The sequence below is a fragment of the Phyllostomus discolor genome, chromosome 4 (genome assembly GCF_004126475.2).
Source record: "Phyllostomus discolor isolate MPI-MPIP mPhyDis1 chromosome 4, mPhyDis1.pri.v3, whole genome shotgun sequence".
In the NCBI taxonomy this organism is placed as follows: domain Eukaryota; kingdom Metazoa; phylum Chordata; class Mammalia; order Chiroptera; family Phyllostomidae; genus Phyllostomus; species Phyllostomus discolor.
In genome coordinates, this window is record NC_040906.2 from 151,245,884 (window position 1) to 151,268,917 (window position 23,034).

General features: G+C 38.2%; 1 protein-coding gene across 6 annotated transcripts in view; it reads right to left on the bottom strand.

The window, feature by feature from the left end:
• The window catches only part of MDN1 (midasin AAA ATPase 1), a 142,257-nt gene that overhangs the window by 113,625 nt on the left and 5,598 nt on the right, over positions 1–23,034 (bottom strand). For all 6 annotated transcript variants that reach the window (XM_036024465.1, XM_036024464.1, XM_036024461.1 and 3 more), the window contains exons 2-11: positions 21,833–22,059; positions 14,201–14,425; positions 13,726–13,833; positions 13,453–13,645; positions 10,723–10,965; positions 10,369–10,500; positions 7,198–7,301; positions 5,669–5,783; positions 1,940–2,133; positions 1,189–1,270 (exon numbers count right to left, since the gene is read on the bottom strand). In XM_036024465.1, the coding sequence (XP_035880358.1) occupies positions 1,189–1,270; positions 1,940–2,133; positions 5,669–5,783; positions 7,198–7,301; positions 10,369–10,500; positions 10,723–10,965; positions 13,453–13,645; positions 13,726–13,833; positions 14,201–14,425; positions 21,833–22,059 (1,623 nt within the window). The remainder of the gene's footprint in view (positions 1–1,188; positions 1,271–1,939; positions 2,134–5,668; positions 5,784–7,197; positions 7,302–10,368; positions 10,501–10,722; positions 10,966–13,452; positions 13,646–13,725; positions 13,834–14,200; positions 14,426–21,832; positions 22,060–23,034) is intronic.

Here is a 23,034-nt window from a genome sequence, read left to right on the forward strand (position 1 = left end):
CACTGTAAAAGTGAATTTTATGGTAAGTGAATCACATATCAATAAAGTAGTTTTACACACACACACAATGCCATCCTAAAATAGACTAAAAATTAGAGAACTCCTACCAATGCTGCAGTTCTATTTAAAAGTACAAAGCAAGGTCACCTGTAAGAAACATACAATTGCAGAATAATGAGAAGAGTGCGCCGCAAAGAAGAATGATATTAAAGGACTGACACACCACATGTCAGGGTTCAGCTGAGCTTAAGTATGCACTCCACATGAGGTCTCTTTCTACTCAAAGTTAACTGTACTAAACACAAAGAGACACTGCAAACCAAACTGGGTCATTATACTCTCTCCTCAGTTCCAACTGACAGAAACCAGAACACTTCACAATCAAAATGGGCCAATGTTTTAAGACCATGTAGATCTTCAGGCAGTATCACTTTTATTCTTAAGCAGTAGGGAACAAATCTGTGATCTTATTAAACATGGCAGAGTTATAATTCAATAGGGCTTCCTTCCCACACAACATACTTTTCCCCAAGCCCAGCATACAAGGTTACACTTTGCAATCCCCACATTAATTTCTCTAAACTAAAATTAAAAGGCCCTACTGAAGCCAAGTAGAGAAATATAAATCTATCATACAGACTAAGAAGTTATATGCAAGAATAAATATGCCCTGGTTGGTGTGGCTCAATGGATTCAGCGCTGACCTGTGAACCAAAGGGTGGCCAGTTCAATTCCCAGTCAGCACACATAGCTGGGTTGTGGCAGACCAGGACCCCAGTTGGGGGCGTGTGAGAGGCAACCACGCTTTGATATTTCTCTCCCTCTCTTCCTTCCCCTCTCTCTAAAAATAAATAAATAAAATCTTTTTTAAAAAGAATAAGTATTAAACATCCTAGAAATACTTTATATTTTATAACATTATTATCTGGGAGATTTTTTTTTTCATTTTACCTTTAATTTCAGTACCTATTTTATTCTACCTCAAACTATTCTTATTTGCATTAAGTTGTTTCAAAAACCATAAAACATTATACCTGCTTAGTTTTAAGACAAATTAGTTCAATTTTAACTAGCTAAGGATAATAAACAATACCTACTCTGGTAGCGGTCAAGAGACAGAAAACAACAATGGAAATCAACAGCCTGAAAGACAGAAAAAAAAAAACAAGCAAGAAGACTGTATCTTACCTCTTGAAAAATATTTAATGATGCTGATGAAGACAGGCTATCAAAGCTATGGGCAATCCTATTACACCAATTCAGTAGATCCCTTAAAAAAAAAAAAAAGATAAAAAGCCAAGAAATAAAAGACCATAGGCTAGGACATCAAAGGCATCAGTTTATGTAGTCCACTTAAGTCTGGGCACAACTGGCAACAAAATCTCTCCCTTTTTCTGGCAAGGAGAAGATAAGTACTGTCAGAGAAAAGAATAAGTGAGTGGTCCCAGTCCCTGCGCCTACCAGGAAATGACTCATCACTCACTCATTTCTCCTCACCCACATCAGACAACACAGCAGGGGAGGGGTGCAAATCTCAGGGCAAAGTGAGGGAAGCTGCTCGTTTCTGATTCTCAGTTCTCAAAGGGCAAGTCCACAATGGGGACCAGAGAGAGAAGGCACAGAACCCACCATACACAGGAAAATCCAAGGGTCTTATTTAAGACTACAAGTGTCACAAAAGGATAACCAGTGAAAAAACTGTAACTATTCCCGACTTTGACGTTAAAAGTTATTTTTCAAAGCAAAAATAATGTTGCCTTTACAAGTCTTCCTAACCAGTAACTATAGACATGAAAAAGGGATTTGACACCATGCAGCTGCCCAGAACTCTTAATTTCAAACATGACCTCTTTCTTGCAAGCATTTAGTCTAACTGGTAAGAACTTTTGAGAGAAGCAGTTTTTAAAACATCAACTAAAAAAAGTGTTTACTCCAGTACCTCAGAGACAATTCTCTTCCCTCAAGGCTTAGTCTTTTGTTTTCTCTTCCAGCTTCTGACAGTTCCCGAGGTGCCTGTTCACATCCAACAGAACCATCACTCCCGGGGTTATGCTTCTCTCCAGTAAGCTGGAGGTAAATGTCAAGCAAGTGGTCAGTTGCTGCCAAGAGGCTGGGGTATCTGCTCTGAAGAACCTGACAGAATGAGGGGAAAAAAGCAAAGAAAATTTAGCAGCAGACATAGTGATTTTTAAAAGCACACATAAACTGCTCCTGACACTAGTCAACGAAAAAACCATGTATCTCTATGAAATTTGTCATTCTTACCAAGTATAAGAACTTCCACCCTTACCCTCTGCCCCTTCTCCTTTCCTTTCCCCTTCAAAGACCCTGAATTTTTTCCTACCCAGAACTCAGTTGTCCAGCTAATTTAATCATCTGTGTAACAGAGCTTAAGATGCAAACACCAGGGTGGGTGGGCTGGAATGGGAGTAAAGGACAGAAAACTGTATTTGAACAATGGTTAAAATTAAAAAATAAAGAAATAAAAATAAAGATGCAAAAGCCAGATGGGAAGGTCTCTCCCAGCAACAAATACATCCAAGTCCCAGGAATTACTCACTAGGAAATCCAAAGTACTATTTACTGATTATAAATACAATTCTACTAACATTCACTGTGTCATTTTTCAGCCAAAAGCAAACTGGAAGTAGTCAACTGGAAAAAAAAAATAACCTTTTAAAACAGATCATCACAGTAAAAAGATGTAGGTGTCAAGTACTGACAAAAATCAGTTGATCTTTTAAAAGCATACAATAAAATTTAAAAAGCAGAAGATCCCATCCTATTCACTACAATAACTATCAAGAATTTTCTGCAGTATAATACTCAGTGCTCATAATGATTCCAAGCTTTTATGATATAAAACTGTTCAACCAAATCTACTTGAGAAGTATGTACATATTAGAAATATTATCATCCAATACATTTAATTTAGCTTGAAAAGTATATTGTGATTCCAATTTGTATATGAAACAATCCGCATGTTTGGTATATATTAAATCATCTCAAGTTGTAGATCTCATAGACTTTATTTCTTTATACCTTGTTTTATTGGAGGATTTTACAACAAATATTACTGAAAACAAACTTCAGATGGATTAAAATTAAATAAGGACAGAAAAGAATAATAAAATCAACAAATACAATTTAGTGGTTACACATATGGATCTTTTAAAGTACAGAATATACATTTTTGTGTGGTGAACACCCACACAAAAATGTATATTCTGCATTTAAAACTATTCATATATTTATGACCTTGTCACCACAAAATATAAACTATTTCTATCACCCCTGAAATAGAAAGCTCCCTGGTGCTCCTTTTATAATCAATCCCTTCCCCCAACCCCTGCCTCTGGTCCCTATGGTTTTGTTTTTAAGTCTGTCATTTTTATGAAATCATACAGGATGTGGTGAGCGGTTCAGGTTCCTTAGCGTGTTTTTGAGACTCATCCAGGCATTACTGCATGTATCAGTAGTTCATTTCTTTTTACTGCTGAGTAGTGATTTCATTATATAAGTATGCATATTTATGATGAAGGTAAGAAAAGCTATTCTTACTTGAATAAAAAAACTTTCTGAAGTTTAACAATTTAGTAAAAACTCAGTTACCAATCATTGTCTACACCTTAGCCAAAAAATGTCTTTTGTTATTACCATAAAATTTTAACATATCATTTAATAAACTAATCTGACATGATATGGCTCTATTATCAAATGATATGCATTTTGGAGATTCATTCCTTTGATGAACATTTATTAAGTACTTACTTTATATGAGGCACTGTTCCAGAGAAAGGGAAACAAAATAAATAAGGAATAGAGCCTGCCCTTAAGTGACTCCTTCTGGCATAAGCAAATATGCAAGCAAATCAAGCCTGCAGCCCAAAGGTCAGCCCTGCTTGGGAGACCAGGGAGGTCTCATGGAGAAGATGCACCTGGAAGAGGTCACCAGTGGCTGTGAGTAAGCACTGCCAGCAGGCAAAGCAGGTCATGTAAGGTACCAGCAATTGAGGTACCTGGACACAAAAGGAGACAAGGCTTGAGAAACTGCCATGGGTGAGTTCCTGGTATGCACTTGGTATGAGACTAGCACTACGTTTTTTAAAGTATAATTTGGTATTTCAGCAAGAAAAAAATAATCTTTCTAACCATAGGATGACTGGGGTTAATAACAGAAATGCAGATCCTCATTGCCCTATGAGGTGAGCATAGGAGATTATTTTATTTTCTCAGTAATACACACAAGGGTTTTTTTGTTTGTTTGTTTGTTTACCACCAGTCATTTATTCAGGAGAGGGTTATGAAGATTTATTACCAAGGCCAGAAGCTTAAAAATAACAAGTGAACTTCTCACAGTCAACTAGCTATACATGACGCGCATCATTTAAGTGAATGGATGAATGCCCCTGTTGCACTTCCTGTGAGCAAAATGCCTCACTGCTTTGCATGACGGGAACAAAAAGTTAAGTTCTGTCTTGAACTTAAAGTACAAAATACAAAAACTAAGAAAAGAGTAGCTGTCAAATGTTCTCATCCTCTTAATCTCTAATAAATCACACCTACATATGAACTTTAGTCCTCTCCTTTAAAGAACAGACTGGAATTTAAATCTGAATATTAAACATTTAAGCATCTACAATTGCAAAAGAAAGAGCTGCATTACAGTAGAGCCATATAACAAACGTTTACAAAGCCCAGCACTTGAGTGCATGGTGGTGACACAAAGTTACCAGAGGAGCTTATAGTCAAGGCAGCAAATAAGGACCTATCAGACACAGAAATACACAGCTGGAAACTAGAGTGAAGTGAGAAACTCTCAAGTGCAAAATAAGCTATAGATTTATAAAATCACACTGGCAGGCAGGGCTTCTTACATGAGCAAGCTTTTTCTAGTTTTTTTGTGAACTAGATCCCCTGAAAACTCTGCTAATAAACACCTAAAATGCTAGACAAAATATTTGGAAAGATTGTCTTGTGTCACTTATTATCTAAAAACTTACACTAAGAAAGAGCAAAGCACCCTTCCTCCAATGCCTAAATAATCACTGACAATGCTTTATTTGCCACTCTCCAAGACAAGGCACTAGAGAATGGGAAGCTTTCCAAGGGAAGAGGTAGATACAAAGGGAGGTGAGGGGTTAGCAGAATAAGGTGAAGTACTGCTTAATGATCAATGATAACCACTGATACTACAAAGTGAATCAATGGGTAAAATCCATAAAACAATTCATCTAGATTTTCATTAATATCCAGGTCAAAATGTGCATTGAAGTGTTAAGTGTAAAGGATAATTACGTTACAAATCAACTTAGTAGAAAGATCCTTTGGGGACAATTGGGGCAACAAATATGGTCTCAGAATTAAATGGTAGCAGGGAATTACTGTTTTCATTGGGCATAGTAATGTTATCGTAATAATATATGAAAATACCCTGCATGAAAGTATTTGGAGATAAAATGTTATGGGGTTTGCTTTTAAATATATTACCAAATAAAAAATACTAGATGAAGTTAACACAGTAAAATATTAGCATATTAACTCTTAAAACATTAGGTTATGAATATTTGGGGGATTCATTACATTACTTTCTCTATATTTAAGTATGGAACTTTTAACAATGAAGAGCAAAATACAAAAGCATCAGTATTTTCTAATAACCACATACCTCACTCAGTTCTGTCTTATCCATGTTATCCAGGTGAATTTTGGTCCAGTATTTGTCTAGCAGAGTAGCATGACTATTTAGTGGCCGATACCAATTTCCTCCACAGCTCAAGAGTCTGTGTTTTAAAATAAAAAAAAAAAAAAGTCACACAAAACTCCCAATTTTAATCATGAATTACAGCCCTTGTTATCTCTTGCTAGACATTGTCTCACATGTAATAGAACTCACATCCCTTCTGGTACCAATACCACCATGTTCAGCTTCCAGGGCAGAAAACAAATGAAAGGCTGTCAACGAACTTAAGTTTGAATCTTTCTTAAGGGGGTGTGAAAGACCTTTAATCAAGTAATTGTCAAGTCACTGCAAACGATCTATTAGCTGTTCAGATCTCAATAACATGCTTCTCTTCCTTAGGACCTAATTTCAGGAAAGAGAAAGGCCTAGAGCATTAAAGTCCACTGCTTATTCCCAAAAGTGACATACCCAAAATCATTAAAAATTTCTGAAGAAGGAATACTCATGAAACATATACTCTGGGCAAGCCACAAACTTACACCAAAGCCAATTGATTTAACCCTCACAACTGCCCCAAGGGGACCGTGCTCTTCTTTTCCCCTAATGTGTAAGGAAGAAAACAATGTCCTTGGCTCACTCAACCACGAACACAAGTGGCAGAGCCGAGAACTGAATTCAAGTTTGTCTGACATCTTGCTATGATGTTCCAGGACTTTCTGGGAACTGTACCTAGCAAAAAAGAACTTCACTACCTCTGTAAATAAAATCAGGCTCTATTAAAATTAACAGGACCACATCCCACGTAGGAATGAATATCCATTGAGGTACAATAAACACTAATATAATCATTAGTTTCACTCCTGGGAATTTAAACAGCTTGAAGAAGCTGTAAAGGTATAGACTAGCAGCAGGAAGTAAACCAACTGCCTTCGTGTTATTATAAACTGCAATCAGGAACATATACTAAGTTTGCTTAGGTTTCAGTCTCTTGTTGATGCTTATATTCAATTGAAATCTGTATGTCATTATCACCATCATCCTGGCTAGCGACTAGTTGGGCACTTACTATGTGGCAGGTCTTTCATGCAAGTCATTTCACTTCAACTTTACAACTTACATTAAGTTTACAACATTAAGTTGTAAAGTAGGTAATGCAATCAGACAAACAAGGTACACACACAGGTACAAAGTAGTAGCAGCAGGACTCAAATCCAGGGCTATCTGCAATAGTCTCACCTCTGATAATTTTTGAAAACGTGAAAAGAAGATAAAAAAATTTTTAACTGGCTATTTATTTAAAAATAAGTGGGGGCAAACCCCTTATTTTCTAAATTAATTATCTCCATTAAATGTAGTTGGGAACAAGAAGGTTGGATCTGTCATCAGTTCCAACTAACCTTGCCTAAAATCAGCCCAGAGAACTCTATTCCAGGACTTTTGGACCCAGCACTCTACTGTGTAGACTTACGAGGCAGAGGCTCCATAGTGGGAACAGAAAGGTTAATGCAACATACCTCCTGGTTGCAAAGAACTGAAATCCAGGAGCCACTTTTAGACAGTCACCTCGGCCAGGAATCAAGAGCTCTCCATTCTCCAAGAGAGGGATCAGTACAGAAACCTAAATCACAAAACCCCACTGATAAAGCTATTAAGACAAAGTAATAAAACAAAACAAAAAAACAAACAAAAAACACCCCCTCTCCAAACAATGAACATTCTTGAAAGAAATCCCAGTTCTCATAGCATCAACTGCGATCAAAAGGCAGATGGGCAAGGGTGGGTCACCTACACTCCAGCAGAACAATTTATTCATTCAACGCTCATCGAGTGCCTGCTGTGGACCAGAACCAAGCAAGACACTAAAAATCCAGACATGACTGAGGCTTTACACCATAGCATCTAATGGGAGATAGTCATGCAAAGCACCAGACAGCAGGACCAGTGTGACTCCAGGGACGTACAAAGCGATGGTGAAGACAGAGAGTGGCTGTAAATCAGCACGGAATGGTTAAGAAGCAGGGCAATGAAGCCGTCCCAGAGGAAATGACATTGACTCCGTCTTAAAGTATGAGCAGGAATTAGCCAGGTTTGGTGGGAGTGAAATGCACACATACTCCAGGCAAAATATTCAAATGGATAAAAAAATATGTATCTAAGAGTGTGGCATGAGAGGATTCTGTTGTGGTTAGGGCAGAATGTGCATATAAAGTAGCAGAAAAATACAAGGCTTCTAGATAGATGAAAAAAGGCCTCCTGTGTTAAGGAATTTGAGTTTTTTCATGAATTATAGAGAGGATTTTAGCCTGTCAGAAAACATTACATATTTTTTTTAAATTTTAGAAAATCAACTATGTAATACTATAGAAGATAAACTAAAAGGAAATAACCTGGAGCAAAAGACGTGAAACAGAACACTAGTCAGGTAAGAGAAGTTAAGAGGAACAAAAGGAAGAAAGGAAGAAAAGGGAAAAAAAGAAGCCCTGTGCTAAGGCAGTAGGACAGGAGAAAAGAGAATAGAGAGATGAGGAAAAAGTCTAAACAATGTAAGACTGAATGAGAGACTAGAATAGAGAGGCATCAAACTTCTGGCTTTGTAACCGTGGGACAGAAAAGGCTGTTTTGAGGAACAGCAGACAAATTCCATTTTGGACAACTTGAACTTGCACCAGCTTAGGAACATCCAACTAGAGATATTGCAAGAAAAGTGTGGACTACACATATGCATCTAAAGGAATCTGAGTTTATAGGGGAAGTTTGAAAAGAAACAAAAAGCCAAGAAAAGAGTGTTCAAAAACATCAGACATAATTTTCGCTATTTTATTCATGGCTAGGAGCTGAAAGGAAACCCCAAAATAACACAGGGGCAACTGCAAGATAATGCCATAATTTAAAACTAAAAAATTAATTAATTGATTGATTAAAAAATCAACCTGAAGGAGAGCTGTAAAAGTTGCCTTAAAATACTGGGTTAGCCAAAAAGTTATTTTCCCCCCTGAAAGAAGGTTCTAATAGCTCTTGTCTTTAATTTCACTAGAAACAGTTTTGTTAGATTGTATTGTGACAGCTGTCATATCGGCATGCATTTTAAAAAAAACTTATCAAAACTGGTGAATTTTTGTGTAGCCATTTTAATATTGAAGATGGAAGGAAATAAGTAATATTTTCAGCATTTATGCTTTATTATTTCAAGAATGGTAAAGAAGGCAACTGAAACGCATAAAAAGATTTGTGTAGTGTATAGAAAAGGTGCTGTGATAGATCAAACGTGTCAAAAGTGCCCCTGCCTGGTGTTGCTCAGTGGACTGAATACCGGCCTGCAAACCAAAGGGTTGCCAGTTTGATTCCCAGTCAGGGCACATGCCTCAGTTGCAGGCCAAGTCCCCTACTGGGGGAGTGCAAGAGGCGACCGCACATTGATGTTTCTCTCCCTCTTCTCCCTCCCTTTCCCTTTCTCTAAAAATAAATAAATAAAAATCTTTTTTAAAAAAGTATCAAAAGTGGTTTGTGAAGTTTCACACTGCAGATTTCTCTCTGGACAATGCTCCTAAGTTGGTTGGGTGGACCAGATGAAGTTGATAGCAATCAAATCGAGACATTAATTGAGAATAATCAACACTATACAACATGGGAGATAGGTGACATACTCAAAATATCCAAATCAATAGTTACTGGTGAAAACGAAAAGCATGTCTTTTATTTTACAGAAAAACCATACGGACTTTTTGGCCAATCCAGTATTAGTTGAGCTCTGACTGGTGTGGCTCAGTGGCTTGGGTGTCTTTCTGCAAACCAAAAGGTCACCATTTTGATTCCCAGTTGAGACACATGTCTGGGTTGCAGGCCAGGTGTCCAGTTAAGGGTATGTCAGAGGCAACCAATAGATGTTTCTCTCATACATCGATGTTTTTCTCCCTCTTTTTCCCCCCTCTCCAAAAATAAATAAATTAAATCTGGCTCTGGCTGGTGTGGCTCAGTGCCCTGAGCACCGGCCTGCAGACCAAAGGGTCACCAGTTCAATTCCCAGTTAGGGCACATGCCTGGGTTGTGGGCCGGGTCCCCAGTTGGGAGCAGGTAAGAGGCAACTGATCAGTGTTTCCCACCCTTTCTCCCTTCTTTCCTCTCTCTCTAAAAATAAATAAATAAAATATTTTTTAAAATTAGCTGAGAAGTTCTGGAAACAACTAAATAATAATCAAGGAATCCAGGTATGTTTTCTAAGTAAACACATCTTCACTATAATGACAATTATGTTTAAATCAACTGAACAACACACCTTCTGAAAACAAATGTTATTGACAGAAAGAAAACTGTCTGCACAAAATGGAACTCAAAGTACAGGAATTTTCTGATGTTTACCAGACACTGCCAAAAGAAGACCAAGACAGACATCTTCAGTTAAGGTAGGCCTACTCATCAAAGAATGTCCTTAGCTCACCTTTTGTGAAATGGGTCACATATTCTACTAAATGAAACAGTACAAGCAAAACTGTATCAATTTTCTATCAAATAAGAAATCAGCCAAGTAATTCAAGAGCTCAAGCCAGATTAGGTAGGCAATCATGAATGATTTTCTTACAACATATCTCTAATCAAACACCTATGTTTAAATCATTCCCCAGAATTACTACTAACAAAATGCTCTTCAAAGACAGGAAAATTAGCGATTAATTAGTGGAACCACATACCACATCTAAGGGGGCATAGTCAATATCCTCCAGGAGGATCCAGTGTCCCTTTGTGGCTGCCTGTGTCAGGGTGCCAGGCTGCCACACAAACTCTCCTGGGACATCTGTGCAGCGATACATTCCCAACAGCATCTGCAGAAAGAGGATAAAGTAGCTACTCATATCAAACACCTGAGATGCCACTGCTATATCATTTGATTAATTCCATTAAACTTCTACAGGGATATAAGCAAGCTCTTGAGGTTTTTAGGGCTTGGTTCCATCAGTTATGAAAGACCAGTAACTATTCTCATAAACCCTTAGCAGAAACAGTATTTTAACGCAAATATTTACAAGCATGTTAATTCCAATTACCTTACTGTCGGTCTGATCTCCAAGCTGGACTTTGAGAAGCTGAGGAGGCTTCTTTCTACCTGTCATTGCAGCTAAATGTTCAACTAAGGAAGTTTTGCCACATCCTATGGGTCCTTCCAACAACACAGCATTCTGAGAAGCCACGGCCATAGCCAGGTTCTGAAGATTTTTGCAGACTGACTCAACCAGCACATAAGACCTAAAGGCCAGCTCCTGTTCACGAGAAGAATTCCTAGTACTAGCCTAAGGAGGCAAGTGAGAAATAAAAGGCATGTCAAGAATGTGTCCTTTATCCAAAAGGCACAGGTTAATTAAATTTATACAACTATGCTTCCACTGACCTTTACATAAACCTCTGCCAATAAATTAGTAGTACCAGAAGGATAATAACAATAAGTATGTTATCCAAAGTAAGGATCTGATATTTTTTTCTTTCTTTCTCCCTCAACCCCTGCCTTGGCAGGAAGAAGGGAAAAATTCAGTAACAAATTTAAGAAAAAGTCTCCCAAAGTTTAGAAAGCCAAAAAAGATGACACACAGAGGGTGGGACATAGCACAACTGGATTATTTTATTTATTTTTTCCTTCCTCCTGCCATATTCTAGGATTTCACATCTAAGACCAAGAGTGCACACAACAGTCCTAGCTGGGTAGCTCAGTTGGTTAGAGCATCGTCCCAATACTCCAAGGTTGTGGGTTCATTTCCTGGTGAGGACACACACGTGCAAAAATCAACCAATGACTGTATAAGTAAGTGAGACAAATCAAAGTTACTCTTTCTCACAAAAAAAAATGTACACGATACATTTCTAAGACAATTAGATAAATGTGGACACTAAGAATACATTTTATATTATAAAATTATTAAAATTTCGTCAGATATAATGAAGAATATGGGTTTTTAAGTGCTTTTCTTCCATATATAGGTTAAAATATTTAGATATGAACCATCTGGGAGTTGCTTTAAAAATAATATGGTGCAGGGTAAGTATGCAGAAATATAAATGAAACATAATCATAATGCATTGATCATGCATTTATAATTACTGAAGATGAATGATGAGTAGATACATGGGGATCATTACACCACTGTTTCTATTTTGGAATGTGTTTAACATTTTCCATTAAAAAAAAAAAAAGCTAAAAATTTAAAATAATGTACCCAGTATGTTTAATTGGTACAGAGTTTCAGTTTTGCAAGATGAAAAGTTCTGGGGTTTGCACAACAATGTGAATATACTTAACACCACAAACATGTACACTTAAAAATGTTCAGGATGATAAATGTTATGTGTATTTAACCACAATTTTAAAAAAATTTGCCCTGGCTGGTATGACTCAGTGGGCTGAGCACTGACCTGCGACCAGAAAGGTTGCTGGTTCAATTCCCAATCAGAGCACATATCTGAGTTGCAGGCCAGGTCCCCAGCTGGGAGTGTCCAAGAGGCAACCGATTGATGTTTCTCTTGCACATCCATGTTTCTCTCCCTCTCTTTCTCCCTCCCTTCCCCCTCTCTATAAATAAATAAATAAAATCTTTTTTGTTTTGAGTAATAATGTACCTAACATAAGGAAAATGTACCTAATATAAGGAAAAATGATCTCTTGGAAAAGTAAAATGATTATTAACTTTTAAGGAATAGTACCTTTCCAAACATGGCTACTCACCTAAAGATATGTGAGGACAAAATAAAATTCAGGGCTGATAAAGTTCTTCACAACTTTCTGAAGACTGATTAGGAATTTAGCAGGTGGGCTGGGCCACAGGACCATTCTACACTCTGCCCTAGTGCCCTGCCACTGCTACCCAGCATCAAGCCCATCTCAACCAGAACCCTACCCTATATTAAAATTTTAATGCTCCAGATATAATCTATATTAGGAGTGTGGTTAAAGAGAGGAGGAAGGTGTCTCGGTGACTGGAGTGAATCACAGGGGCTTTGGAAGTGCTGGTACCTTAGTGCTGGTTACACAGATATATTCAGTTTATGAATAATCACTAAAATGTATACTTAAGACATGTGCTTTTTTATATGTATACTGTACTTCAATTTTTTTTAATTGCACTACCCAGTGACAAACCTAAGGTTCAAGGAATGACCTAGGACTTGTTCCAAGGAAAAAAACTGGGTCTGACCAAAATACCGGCTGATTCAAGACAGCTGGGGGAAACAGAAAGCGACTAGCTCCCAATGGTTCCAGATTATGGAGCCAGATTACGAACTATAAACCTTTCCAAAGTGTGGTCTGGAGCCACATGCTTGGAAGGGTCATTTCATATGGCAGGGGGGAGCTCTGTACAGATTTCAGACTTCCCCAACACAAAGAGAAAACTCTCATAACAAGAGGCGGCTGGGACTGAGACCCGGGCCTAGCCCTGTGTCTGCCAAAGTGCCAAGGGTGTCTGAGCAAGTCTGTCTGCCTTTGTTTTACATAAATATGGTACCACAACATACACCACCCAATTTCACATAGCTGTCACAGCAAGTAAAAGAGAGGGTATATGAAAGTGATTTGCTAAAGCTAAGAGCATCACACAAGCGTTGTTACTGTTTCTAATTTAACATTAAAGAGGGACAAAGAAAATAAGACAGGCAGAGCCATGAGTAAACTTCTCTTAATCCATCTTCTGTAAATAGAATAGCAATTTGGCAAACTCGACATGGCTCTGCATTAGAAGTGTTTAGAAGGGGGAAGGGAGCACATACCCTTCCTACTGATGCCAACATACCTGCTCTCCAGGAGTTGGTGGCTGCCCCGGCAGCACCACGCCACAGACAGCGGTCACCCTGGAGGATAGGTCAGCTGAAACAAGGTGTCCCTGTAAGTATTGCAGTTCCTTCTCCTTACGCCACAGGGAAGCTTCTGGATTGGCCAAAACCAAGGCCTTTTCCAAATCCTGCAGCTGGGCCTCTTCCAGTAACCTGAGTAAAATGAGGATCTCATCAATGATTTCAATCCAGAGTGAAGCTGCATCAACACTTCCAGAAGTATTCCTGCTTACCTCAACCTGAAATGGATCAGTTCCTCACTATTAAAAATCTTCTTAAGGAATGATAATTTGTGCTCTTCATTCATACAAGTTACCACAGCAAGACAATGGGCTGTGTACCTGGAGAAAATCAAAGTGTATAAATTTATGACCTGCAGGTGATTCTAAAGAAAAAAGAAAATTTGCTAGCGAACTGAACAGTAAAAAAAGGAAATCTTACAGAATTAACATAACACATATAAGCAAAAATATAAATCAGGCATAATGAATTCACTTACAGAACATGAAAAAGGTGCAACTCCACTCACAGCATCTCATTTTTCTCTCATGTGATTACAGATTAAATAAAGGGAGTATGAACACAAAAGGCACCAGCACAAAGATAACAAACATTAAATGGTTTTCTTCCCCTCCTTATGCACACAATTCTACATTCCCTCTACCATCCCCACACTAGAAGCACAGGGAAAATCCAACAGCTACGCACCAGCGGACCAAGGTGTCATGGCTTCTGAGGAGAGGAACACACACACTCCAGTCCCAGAGCTCCCGGAACACAGACTGCTCATGCTGCAAAAACTTGTAGGCGGCTTCCATTAGGTCCCGGAGCTTCATCCGCCTGCGCCCATAGCGGACTGGATTAGCATCTGAACTCTCTAGGAAGAGTCTTTGAAAGACTGGAGAAGTGTCCTTGAAATACCTCAGGGCAAACCTTCAAGAAGAAAGTATTTTCATTTGTTGGTGAGGATATCAATGTATGTATCTCCACTTTGAGACAGGACAGCAGAACCTAACAGGAACTCCCAAGGGTCTGAGAGAAGAGACAGATTCTAAAGCCACCTAGTCCTGAAATTATACCTGTTCAAGTTCAGGAACCAGGATCATGGCATGAGGTATCTAAGTGCTTACTACTGAAAATGCACTAATTCTCAACAAACATTTTTTGACTTCTCACTATGAACCAGACACTTAAATCCTGGAGATACAAAACCAAAAAGATACTTTCCTTGAGGAACTTGCTTTCTGTAAGTAGGTGGCTTCCTTACACCCACTTACAGAAACAATGAGAGGCGCACACACACAAGAAAGGACAGAACCTGGGGGAGTTGAGAAGAGAAAAGAGAAACCTTATAGTAACCAGAGGGGAGCTGAGAGAGGGATAATGGGGAAAATAGGGGAAGGGATGTTCCGTGTATAAAGGACTCATGGACAAGAACAAAAGGGGTAGGTTTGAGGGTGGGAGGCGGGCATCATGGGGGAAACTGGAGACAACTGTACTTGAACAACAATAAAAAAATTATTTAAAAAAGAACAGAAACCTTGTTTGCATATTAAAAAGCAAAGAGGAGATCCTCATGAAACAAAAGGCAGTAAGATGGGAAAGGAACAAAAAGATACAAGACATATGAAAAATAATTAACAAAACAACAGTAAGTCCTTCCCTATCAGTAATTACAAATTATTTAAACTTTCAATCAAAGGACACAGACTGGTTGAATGAGTAATTTTTAAAAAAGCTCAAACTATATGCCATCTATAAGAAACCAATCTGGATCTAAGGGCACAGGTTGGAAGTAAAGAAATGAAAAAAATCTATGCAAACGGTAACCAGAAGGGAGAAGGGCAGCTGTATTAACACCAGACAAGACAGACTTTCAATCAAAAACTGTTAAAAGAGACAAAGAACAACATTACAGAAGGACAAGGGTCAATTCACCAAGATGCTATAACAACTTCAAATGTTTATGCAGCAAACATCGGAGTTCCTAAATACATGAAGCCAACTTCTGACAGAATTGACAGGAGAAATGAACAGCAACACAATAGTAACAGGAGACTTTAACACCTAACTTCCACAATGGATAGAACAATAATATAAAAGATCAGTTAGACAACAGAGGCTTTAAACAACATGACACACCAACTGAACCTAGCAGTCATACAGAGAATACTCCATCGAACAAACGACAGCAAAATATACATTCTCCTCTCATGTATATAGAACATTCCCCAGGACAGACCACATGTTAGGACACAAAACAAGTATCAGCAAATTTTAAAATATTGGAATTTCACAAAATGCCTTTTCCTATCACAATGGAACAAAACTAGAAATCCACAGTGGAGGCTTTCTTCCTCTTCTCAACAGCACCTTTCCCTTCCTCCACTTTTTCCCCCATAGGCATGCATCTGCTAAACTCTAAGGGGGCCCATCAGCCTTGCAAACCTGGGGAGCGCAATGGGCAGTGTGCAGCTCATCCTGGGCTAATCCCCGGAACCTGTCTCCAAGGCCCCCTTTTCCCTGACTTCTCAGGGAGCCAAAGCAGCCCCACCTCTTTCCTGGTACTTCTTCTGTCCTAAACTCTTCCTTGTTCACTCTCCTCAGCTTTAATAAATGTACTCTCAAAATGAGAAATAAAAGAAGAAATCCATAACAGAAGGAAAATGGGAAAATCTTTAAATATGTGGAAATTAAACAACACACTCTTGAAAAACCAATGGGTCAAAAAAGTCACAAACAGAAATTAGGAAATACCTTGAGACAAATGAAAAAAAAAAAAAAAACCCACATCATACAAAAACCTATGTGACACAGCAAAAGTAGTGCTAAAAGGGCATTTTATAGCTATAACTGTGTACATTAAAAAAAATCTTATTAGCAACCTAACTTTACATCTCAACTAGAAAAAAGAACAAATTAAACCCAAAGCTAATAGAAAAAAGGAAATAGACTACAGCAGAGAAAGAAAATAGAAAAACAATAGTAAAAAAAAGAATAAAATTAAGAGTTGGTTTTTGAAAACATCAAGAAAAGTGATAAACTCTTAGATTAGGAGAAAAAAGACAAATAACTAAAAACAGAAATAAAAGAGGTTACACTATCATGCATGCCACAAAAATTAAACAAATTATAAGAGAATATTTTGAATAATTATATGTCAAAAAAAATGAATAACCTAAGATAAATGGATAAATTCCTAAAAACACACAACCTTCCAACAGTGAATGATAAAGAAATAGAAAATCTGAACTGACCAATAAACTAGTTAGGAGACTGAATCAATAACCAAAACCTTCCCAACAGGGAAAAGCCCAAGATATTCACTAGAGAATTCTACCAAGCATTTGAAGTTAACACCTACCCTCTTCAAAGTCTTCCAGAAAATTGAAGAGGAGAGAACACTTCCAAGTTTATTCCATGAGGCCAGCACTGCCCTGATAGGAAAGCCAGATAAAAGACACTACAAAAGCCCTGGCTGGTGTGGCTCAGTGGATTGAGCGCCAGCCTAAGAACCAAACGGTTGCTGGTCTGACTCCCAGTCGGGGCACATGTCTGGGTTGCAGGCCAGATCCCCTGTTGGGGTCATGTGAGAGGCAACTGGACATTGATGTTTCTCTCCCTCTATTTAAAGGATAAAGACTCACTCTCTTTCCCTCTCTCTAGAAATAAATAAATAAAATCTTAAAAAAAAGAAGAAAGTGTCCTCTGGTGAGTGTTTAAAAAAAGTTTAAAAAAATGCTGTCAGAATAAGTAAAATAATTCTTGGAGAGGGTGAAAAGTCTTCAATTAAATGCAAGGCATTACCTTTATAGCATTTCTGAATACAATTTTGAAACACAGACATGTAAAGGTATAATTACTTTTGGTCCCTCAGCCTGCTCTACGCCAGCATGATTTCAGCATGACTGACTATTCACAGGCATATACTGCCCTACACACGGAGCATGCTCTACCACAGAATTCTATCTGCTGTTGTTCACAAAGAACCACAACTGAGCAGACGTTGATCCACATGCTCGAAACAAACTGGCAGCAAATGAAGACCTGAGGCTAAGAAATTAACCCAATACAATCCAAATGAACTTGGGTGATTCTCTTCTAGGATCATTAGCTATATACTATACTGTTCAGATCAAGTTCTGCATAAGTCAGTCAACAAACACCTGAAGGGCTCCAAACAGGATGAGTAGGCCAAGGACAATGCAGAAAAAGATACCTGGGCTTTGGGAACAGCCAACCTAAGAATGAATTCCTGCTCTGACACTTTCTAGCAAGTTATTTAACAGCTCTGAGCTTCAGTTTTCTCATTTGCAAAATGGGAATAGCACCTAACCTCTGAGGGTTGGAGACAGTGTCTATGAAATGCAAGAGCAATTGTGGTGGTAGTCCTCATCACTAATGAAAGGCATCTTCCACAAGATTTGCATGCCATGGTTGAGAGGAATGTGAGTTAAAGGGACTTGCAAGAACCAGGAAAAAGGGGCTGGTGTGGCTCAATGGATTAAGCGCTGTTCCCAGGCTGGTCACTGGTTCGGTTCAGGCCACTTGTTCGTTTCTGGACATGGTGTATGTCTGGGTTGCACACCAGGTCCCCTATTGGGGCACACAAAAGTCAATTGATGGATGTTTCTCTCTCACATCAATGTTTCTCTCCCTCTCTTTCTCTCTCCCTTCCTCTCTCTCTAAAAATAAATACATAAATAAAATCTTAAAAAAAAAAAAAAACTACAGGGAGGTGAGAAAAGAGAAAGAAGGAACTAAGAAAAAAGCAAAGAACTAAAACATGCAAAATGTAAACTAAGTTACAATCAGAACTTAAAAATAAGGTTACACTCTTAAGACAACACTAAGGGGGAAAATTCAACATACAATATATAAGGGGCGACGGAAATAAAACTAGAATTTATTTATAAAAACTTGTGTTTATTCTTACATCTTTAAACTTCAGTCACCTTCAAAGCACTCTCCATTTGATGCACTTCATCTATTGAGACTTTTTTCCACTGCTCAAAAGATTTTTTTTATTTTATTTATTAATTTTTAGAGAGAGAAGGGAAGGAGAAAGAGAAGGAGAGAAACATCAATGTGTGGTTGCCTCTCACGCACTGGGGACCTGGACTGCAACCCAGACATGTGCCCTGACTGGAAATCGAACCAGTGACCCTTTGGTTTGCAGGCCAGCGCTCAATCAACTCCGCTACAATAGCCAGGGCTCAAAACAGTTTTTGAACTTGTCAGTTTTGATGCCTTTGGCCTCTTCCACATCAGCAAAATATTTCCCTCAGGGGAATAGGGAAGGTGGGACATAAGGGTGATGGTGTTTTTGGTTAGAAACTGCTAAACACTCAGAGCAGTGTGGGCAGATGCACTCATAAATCACCCATCATGAAATGAGCAAAGGCACTAAAAGTCCTCAAAAGAAGCCAAATGCAGCCTCTCACAACACCACCAGCTGGTACACTGAGACAGATGGGTCCCTGAAACACTCATGGGTGGAGGCAGGGGGGAGCCTGTACTATACATACAAGGGGCCTGCCCTCCACAAGGTAATTCTGGTTTTTTTGGCTCCCTCATATTAACCATCTGAAACCATCTATTGAGTGGAAGAAATCTGGTAACACAAAGTTTGGTCAAAGCTAAGAATGGAAAGTTAAAAACAAAACTAGGTGAATTTTTAAAATAGAACCTTGAAATGTAGCTAATATATCCAAATAAAGAAAGCATCAACAGACTAGAAGTGTTCTCACACTTCTGAGACGAAGTGTGAGAGGTCTTCTTGACGAAGAACTTGCAAAAGGTGAAAAAAAAAATGTGTTCAAGAACACTATATGCAAAACAGTAATGAACAAACAGTAACAAAATGATAATTATGAGAGGCAAAGGATGTGTTAAGTAACCTTAACGTGGTAAACATTTCACATACGTGTATTAAATCACCACACTCTGTAACTTAAACTTACACAATGTTATATGTCAATCTCAGTAAGTAGGGGCAGGCAGTAACGACCACCTGGCATAAGTAAAGAAAAAAAAAAGAAATATCTGGTTAAGGCTACTATGGTACCTCATAAAAACCCCAAACAGGTTACAGCCAGGCCTCAAAAAGAAGTGTGAACCCAGAAATAAGTGGTATTAGGACATCAGGATCCCAGGGAGCTTGAATGGGTTCCTCCTGTCCAATCTCTAGATTTTCATCCCCATCCCATTCTCTTCTCTTCATTCTTTCTCCATTCTTCTGTCACGGTACACAATCTTCATTTCCAGGAGGATAACACTCTCATTTTTCTTATTTTCATGATTTACAAGCTTCTCTTAAGTATTTTGCTCGGGCCTCTATTAACATATTGGATTCAACTGTTTGCAAATACAGGAACCCATTATATTTGATTTTCCTAACCCCTGTGATGTGACCTGGAGCTTAAAAGAGAAAACTTCTATATTTATGTACTGAATAAGTAGTTGCATTTTATATAAATATACTGTACTAGGGATAGCCCTGGCTGGTGTGGCTCAGTTGTTTGGAGCATCATTCTGTGAACTGAAAGGTCATGGGTTTGATTCCCAGTCAGGGCACATGTCTAGGTTGCAGGTTCAGTCACTAGTCGGGGCATGTGCTGCAAGCAACTGATTGATGTTTCTCTCCCTTTCTCCCTCACTCACTTTTCCTTTCTCTAAAACCAGTAAGCATGCTCTTGGGTGAGGATAAAAAATATTTATTAAATATATACATATATGTTAGTTATATTCCTAATATGTTAGGTGTATTTCCTCTACAGAAATTTGAGGCACATGTTAAATTAACCAGCTACAGTTCATAAAACAAAAATCAAAATCCCATTCCACATCACTACCTATATAGTTCATTTCACATCTTGCACTGACATTTACACACAGCTTTTTTTTTTTCTTGTTTTTAAGTTACTCTATCACAGGCACCTTTATAAGCTGCATTATATCATTTTTGGAACAAAGTAGGTACATAAATAAAATATAAAATAAACTATACTGCCTTGAAAAAATGTAAATAAGAAATAGTAGGTATGTGCCTCACATTCATTTAATAAGACCATAAAATTTGAAGCCGATGGGAGACCAGATGTAGCTAATCCATCATTTTAATGATTCCACAGCACTCACCATAAAGCCTGAAGAGAAATTGGCATTCAAGTTACCCACACATCAATCCTGTAGGACTGACTAACATACCTTGTGAAATAGTACCACAGTCAAGTATACCTAAATGATTACCAAGAGAGCCCATAATCCCAACACTCAATCAACCCACACCACATATTCCTGATTAGCATGTATGACGGTGATCTTTACTTTGCTATGTGTTTTCTAGTTTCATTAAACCAGGCCTATTTTCCCCTCCCATGTTAGAAAACCTCATAAAAATTATGATTTTCCCCAAACGCTTCATTTCTTATTCACTCATTCAAGCACCAGACTAGAGGTCATACTTCCAAGAAACCCAAGTGTACTTACTTATTGTGTTGATGAACACTAAAAATATAAGAGATGGATACAAGAGATGCTCCTATTAGTACAAAGAACATTATTCATGTTTAGAGTAAAAGTTCTTCATCTTCTCAATTAAAAACCCTTGACAGTCATTCCCTGCCTTCTGGCTATTCTACACAAACCATATTTTACTATCAATTTAAAAGAGAAAGTCAAGTGTGGTGGCACATGCCTGTAGTCCCAGACACTTCAGAAGCTGAGGCAGGCGGATTGTCTAAGCCTACAAGTTCTGGGCTATAGTGTGTTATGCATTAAGTTCAGCATCAATATGATAACCACTTGGGAATGGGAGAATTACCATGTTGTCTAAGGAGTGGTGAAGCAGCCGAGGCTGGAAATGAAGCAGATTAAAAAAGAAATATATTACAATCTAGTTCTAATACAACTTTTTACCATAGTGATTTAGAGGGACTTATAGAAAGCTAAGAAAGCTAGAGGTCTTCTAACCTACCTCCTTTGGTAACAAATCTCATCCATGTGAAGTGGAGGCTGTAAAAGCCTTGGCTAAAACATATTTAAATATGCCTTACATGCATGTCTTGCCAGATAATATAATCCTTGAGGGCAGGGATGGCCAACATATGTTGGCCATTTTTGTGTCTTGATGGCCAAGACATAAAAGAAATCTAGCAAATGCTCACTGAACTAAACTGTATAAATGGATTCTCTGTGATTATTTTTATAGAACAGTACCACTTATCTCTTTCTGTATTTTTCCTCTTCCATTCTTAGCTCAGACTCCTCCTAACTTCCCAGGAAAGAACAGGTTCTACCACCTCAAGGAGAAATGTGAAGAATAAAACTGTTACTCACGGGAGGACATCAGGATGGCTACCAACGAGTTTACTCATTGAGACACAGAGTCGTTCGTGAAGATCGTGGTTGACTTGGCCTCCAGTTTTAATGGCTTCAGCGTTCCTTTCCAGCAAATCCAAAAGGATAGGGCGCAGATGGCGACCAATCAGCACAGTATAGTCCTTATCCAGAAGTAACTGTGCTAAAGTATTCAGGATACACTGGCGATCTTGAGGCGTCCACACCTGAGAGAAAAACCAAACAAAAGACCCATGTGACATTGTAAACAATATTTGCACTGCTGCAGAAGAGCAAAGAGCTGTAGCTTGGAATCAAAACAACCAATTTCCAGACTTCATAAGTGAGTCTATCTTATAAAACACGGGGGTGGGGGGAGGGGTGTTAGATAGAGAATTACAGTTAATTTCATATAAAGGCTGTTACAAATAAGTATCAGACTACTGGGGTTTAAGGTAAAAGAACTGACAGCAATTCTATGTATTGGGATGGCCAAAAAGTCTGTTTAGTTTTTTTCCACAAAATAAAATACACATTTTTCACTTTCACCAATAACTACTGATATGGATATTTTTAGTATGTGGGCAATTTTCCATGTGGTACAATATTGATTGTTTTGAATTAATGTCTCAATTTGATCGCTATCACTTTCAACTGGTCTACCCTACCATGGAACATCATCCAGTGAGAAATCTCCAGCATGAAACTTTGCAAACTACTTTTGACACGTTTGATCTGTCACAGCACCTTCTCCATACACTGCACGAATCTTGTTTTGTGTTTCAGCTGCATTTTTACCTTTCTTGAAATAATAAAGCATAAATGCTGAAAATATTACTTATTTCCTTCCATCTTCAATATTAAAATGACTATACAAAACTTCACCAATTTTGATAAGTACTTTTTTTAAATGCACACTGATATGACAGCTGTCACAATACAATCTAATAAAATTATTTCAAATGAGGTTCAAGACAACTAAGCACTACTGGAGCCATCTTACAGGAAAAAAAACAAACAAACTTTTTGGCCAACCCAATAAAAAGCTACACAGCTTCTCTGAAAAATAATCTTAGTTTCAGGATCTCAACACTCTGCCGAGGAATCTAGCATTTCCCCCAGCTCCTCTGCTCTTGAAGGAAAATATAGGAATTAAATGAAAACAAAAAGACTGCAGTTAGTATGCAAAACTGACAACTCTC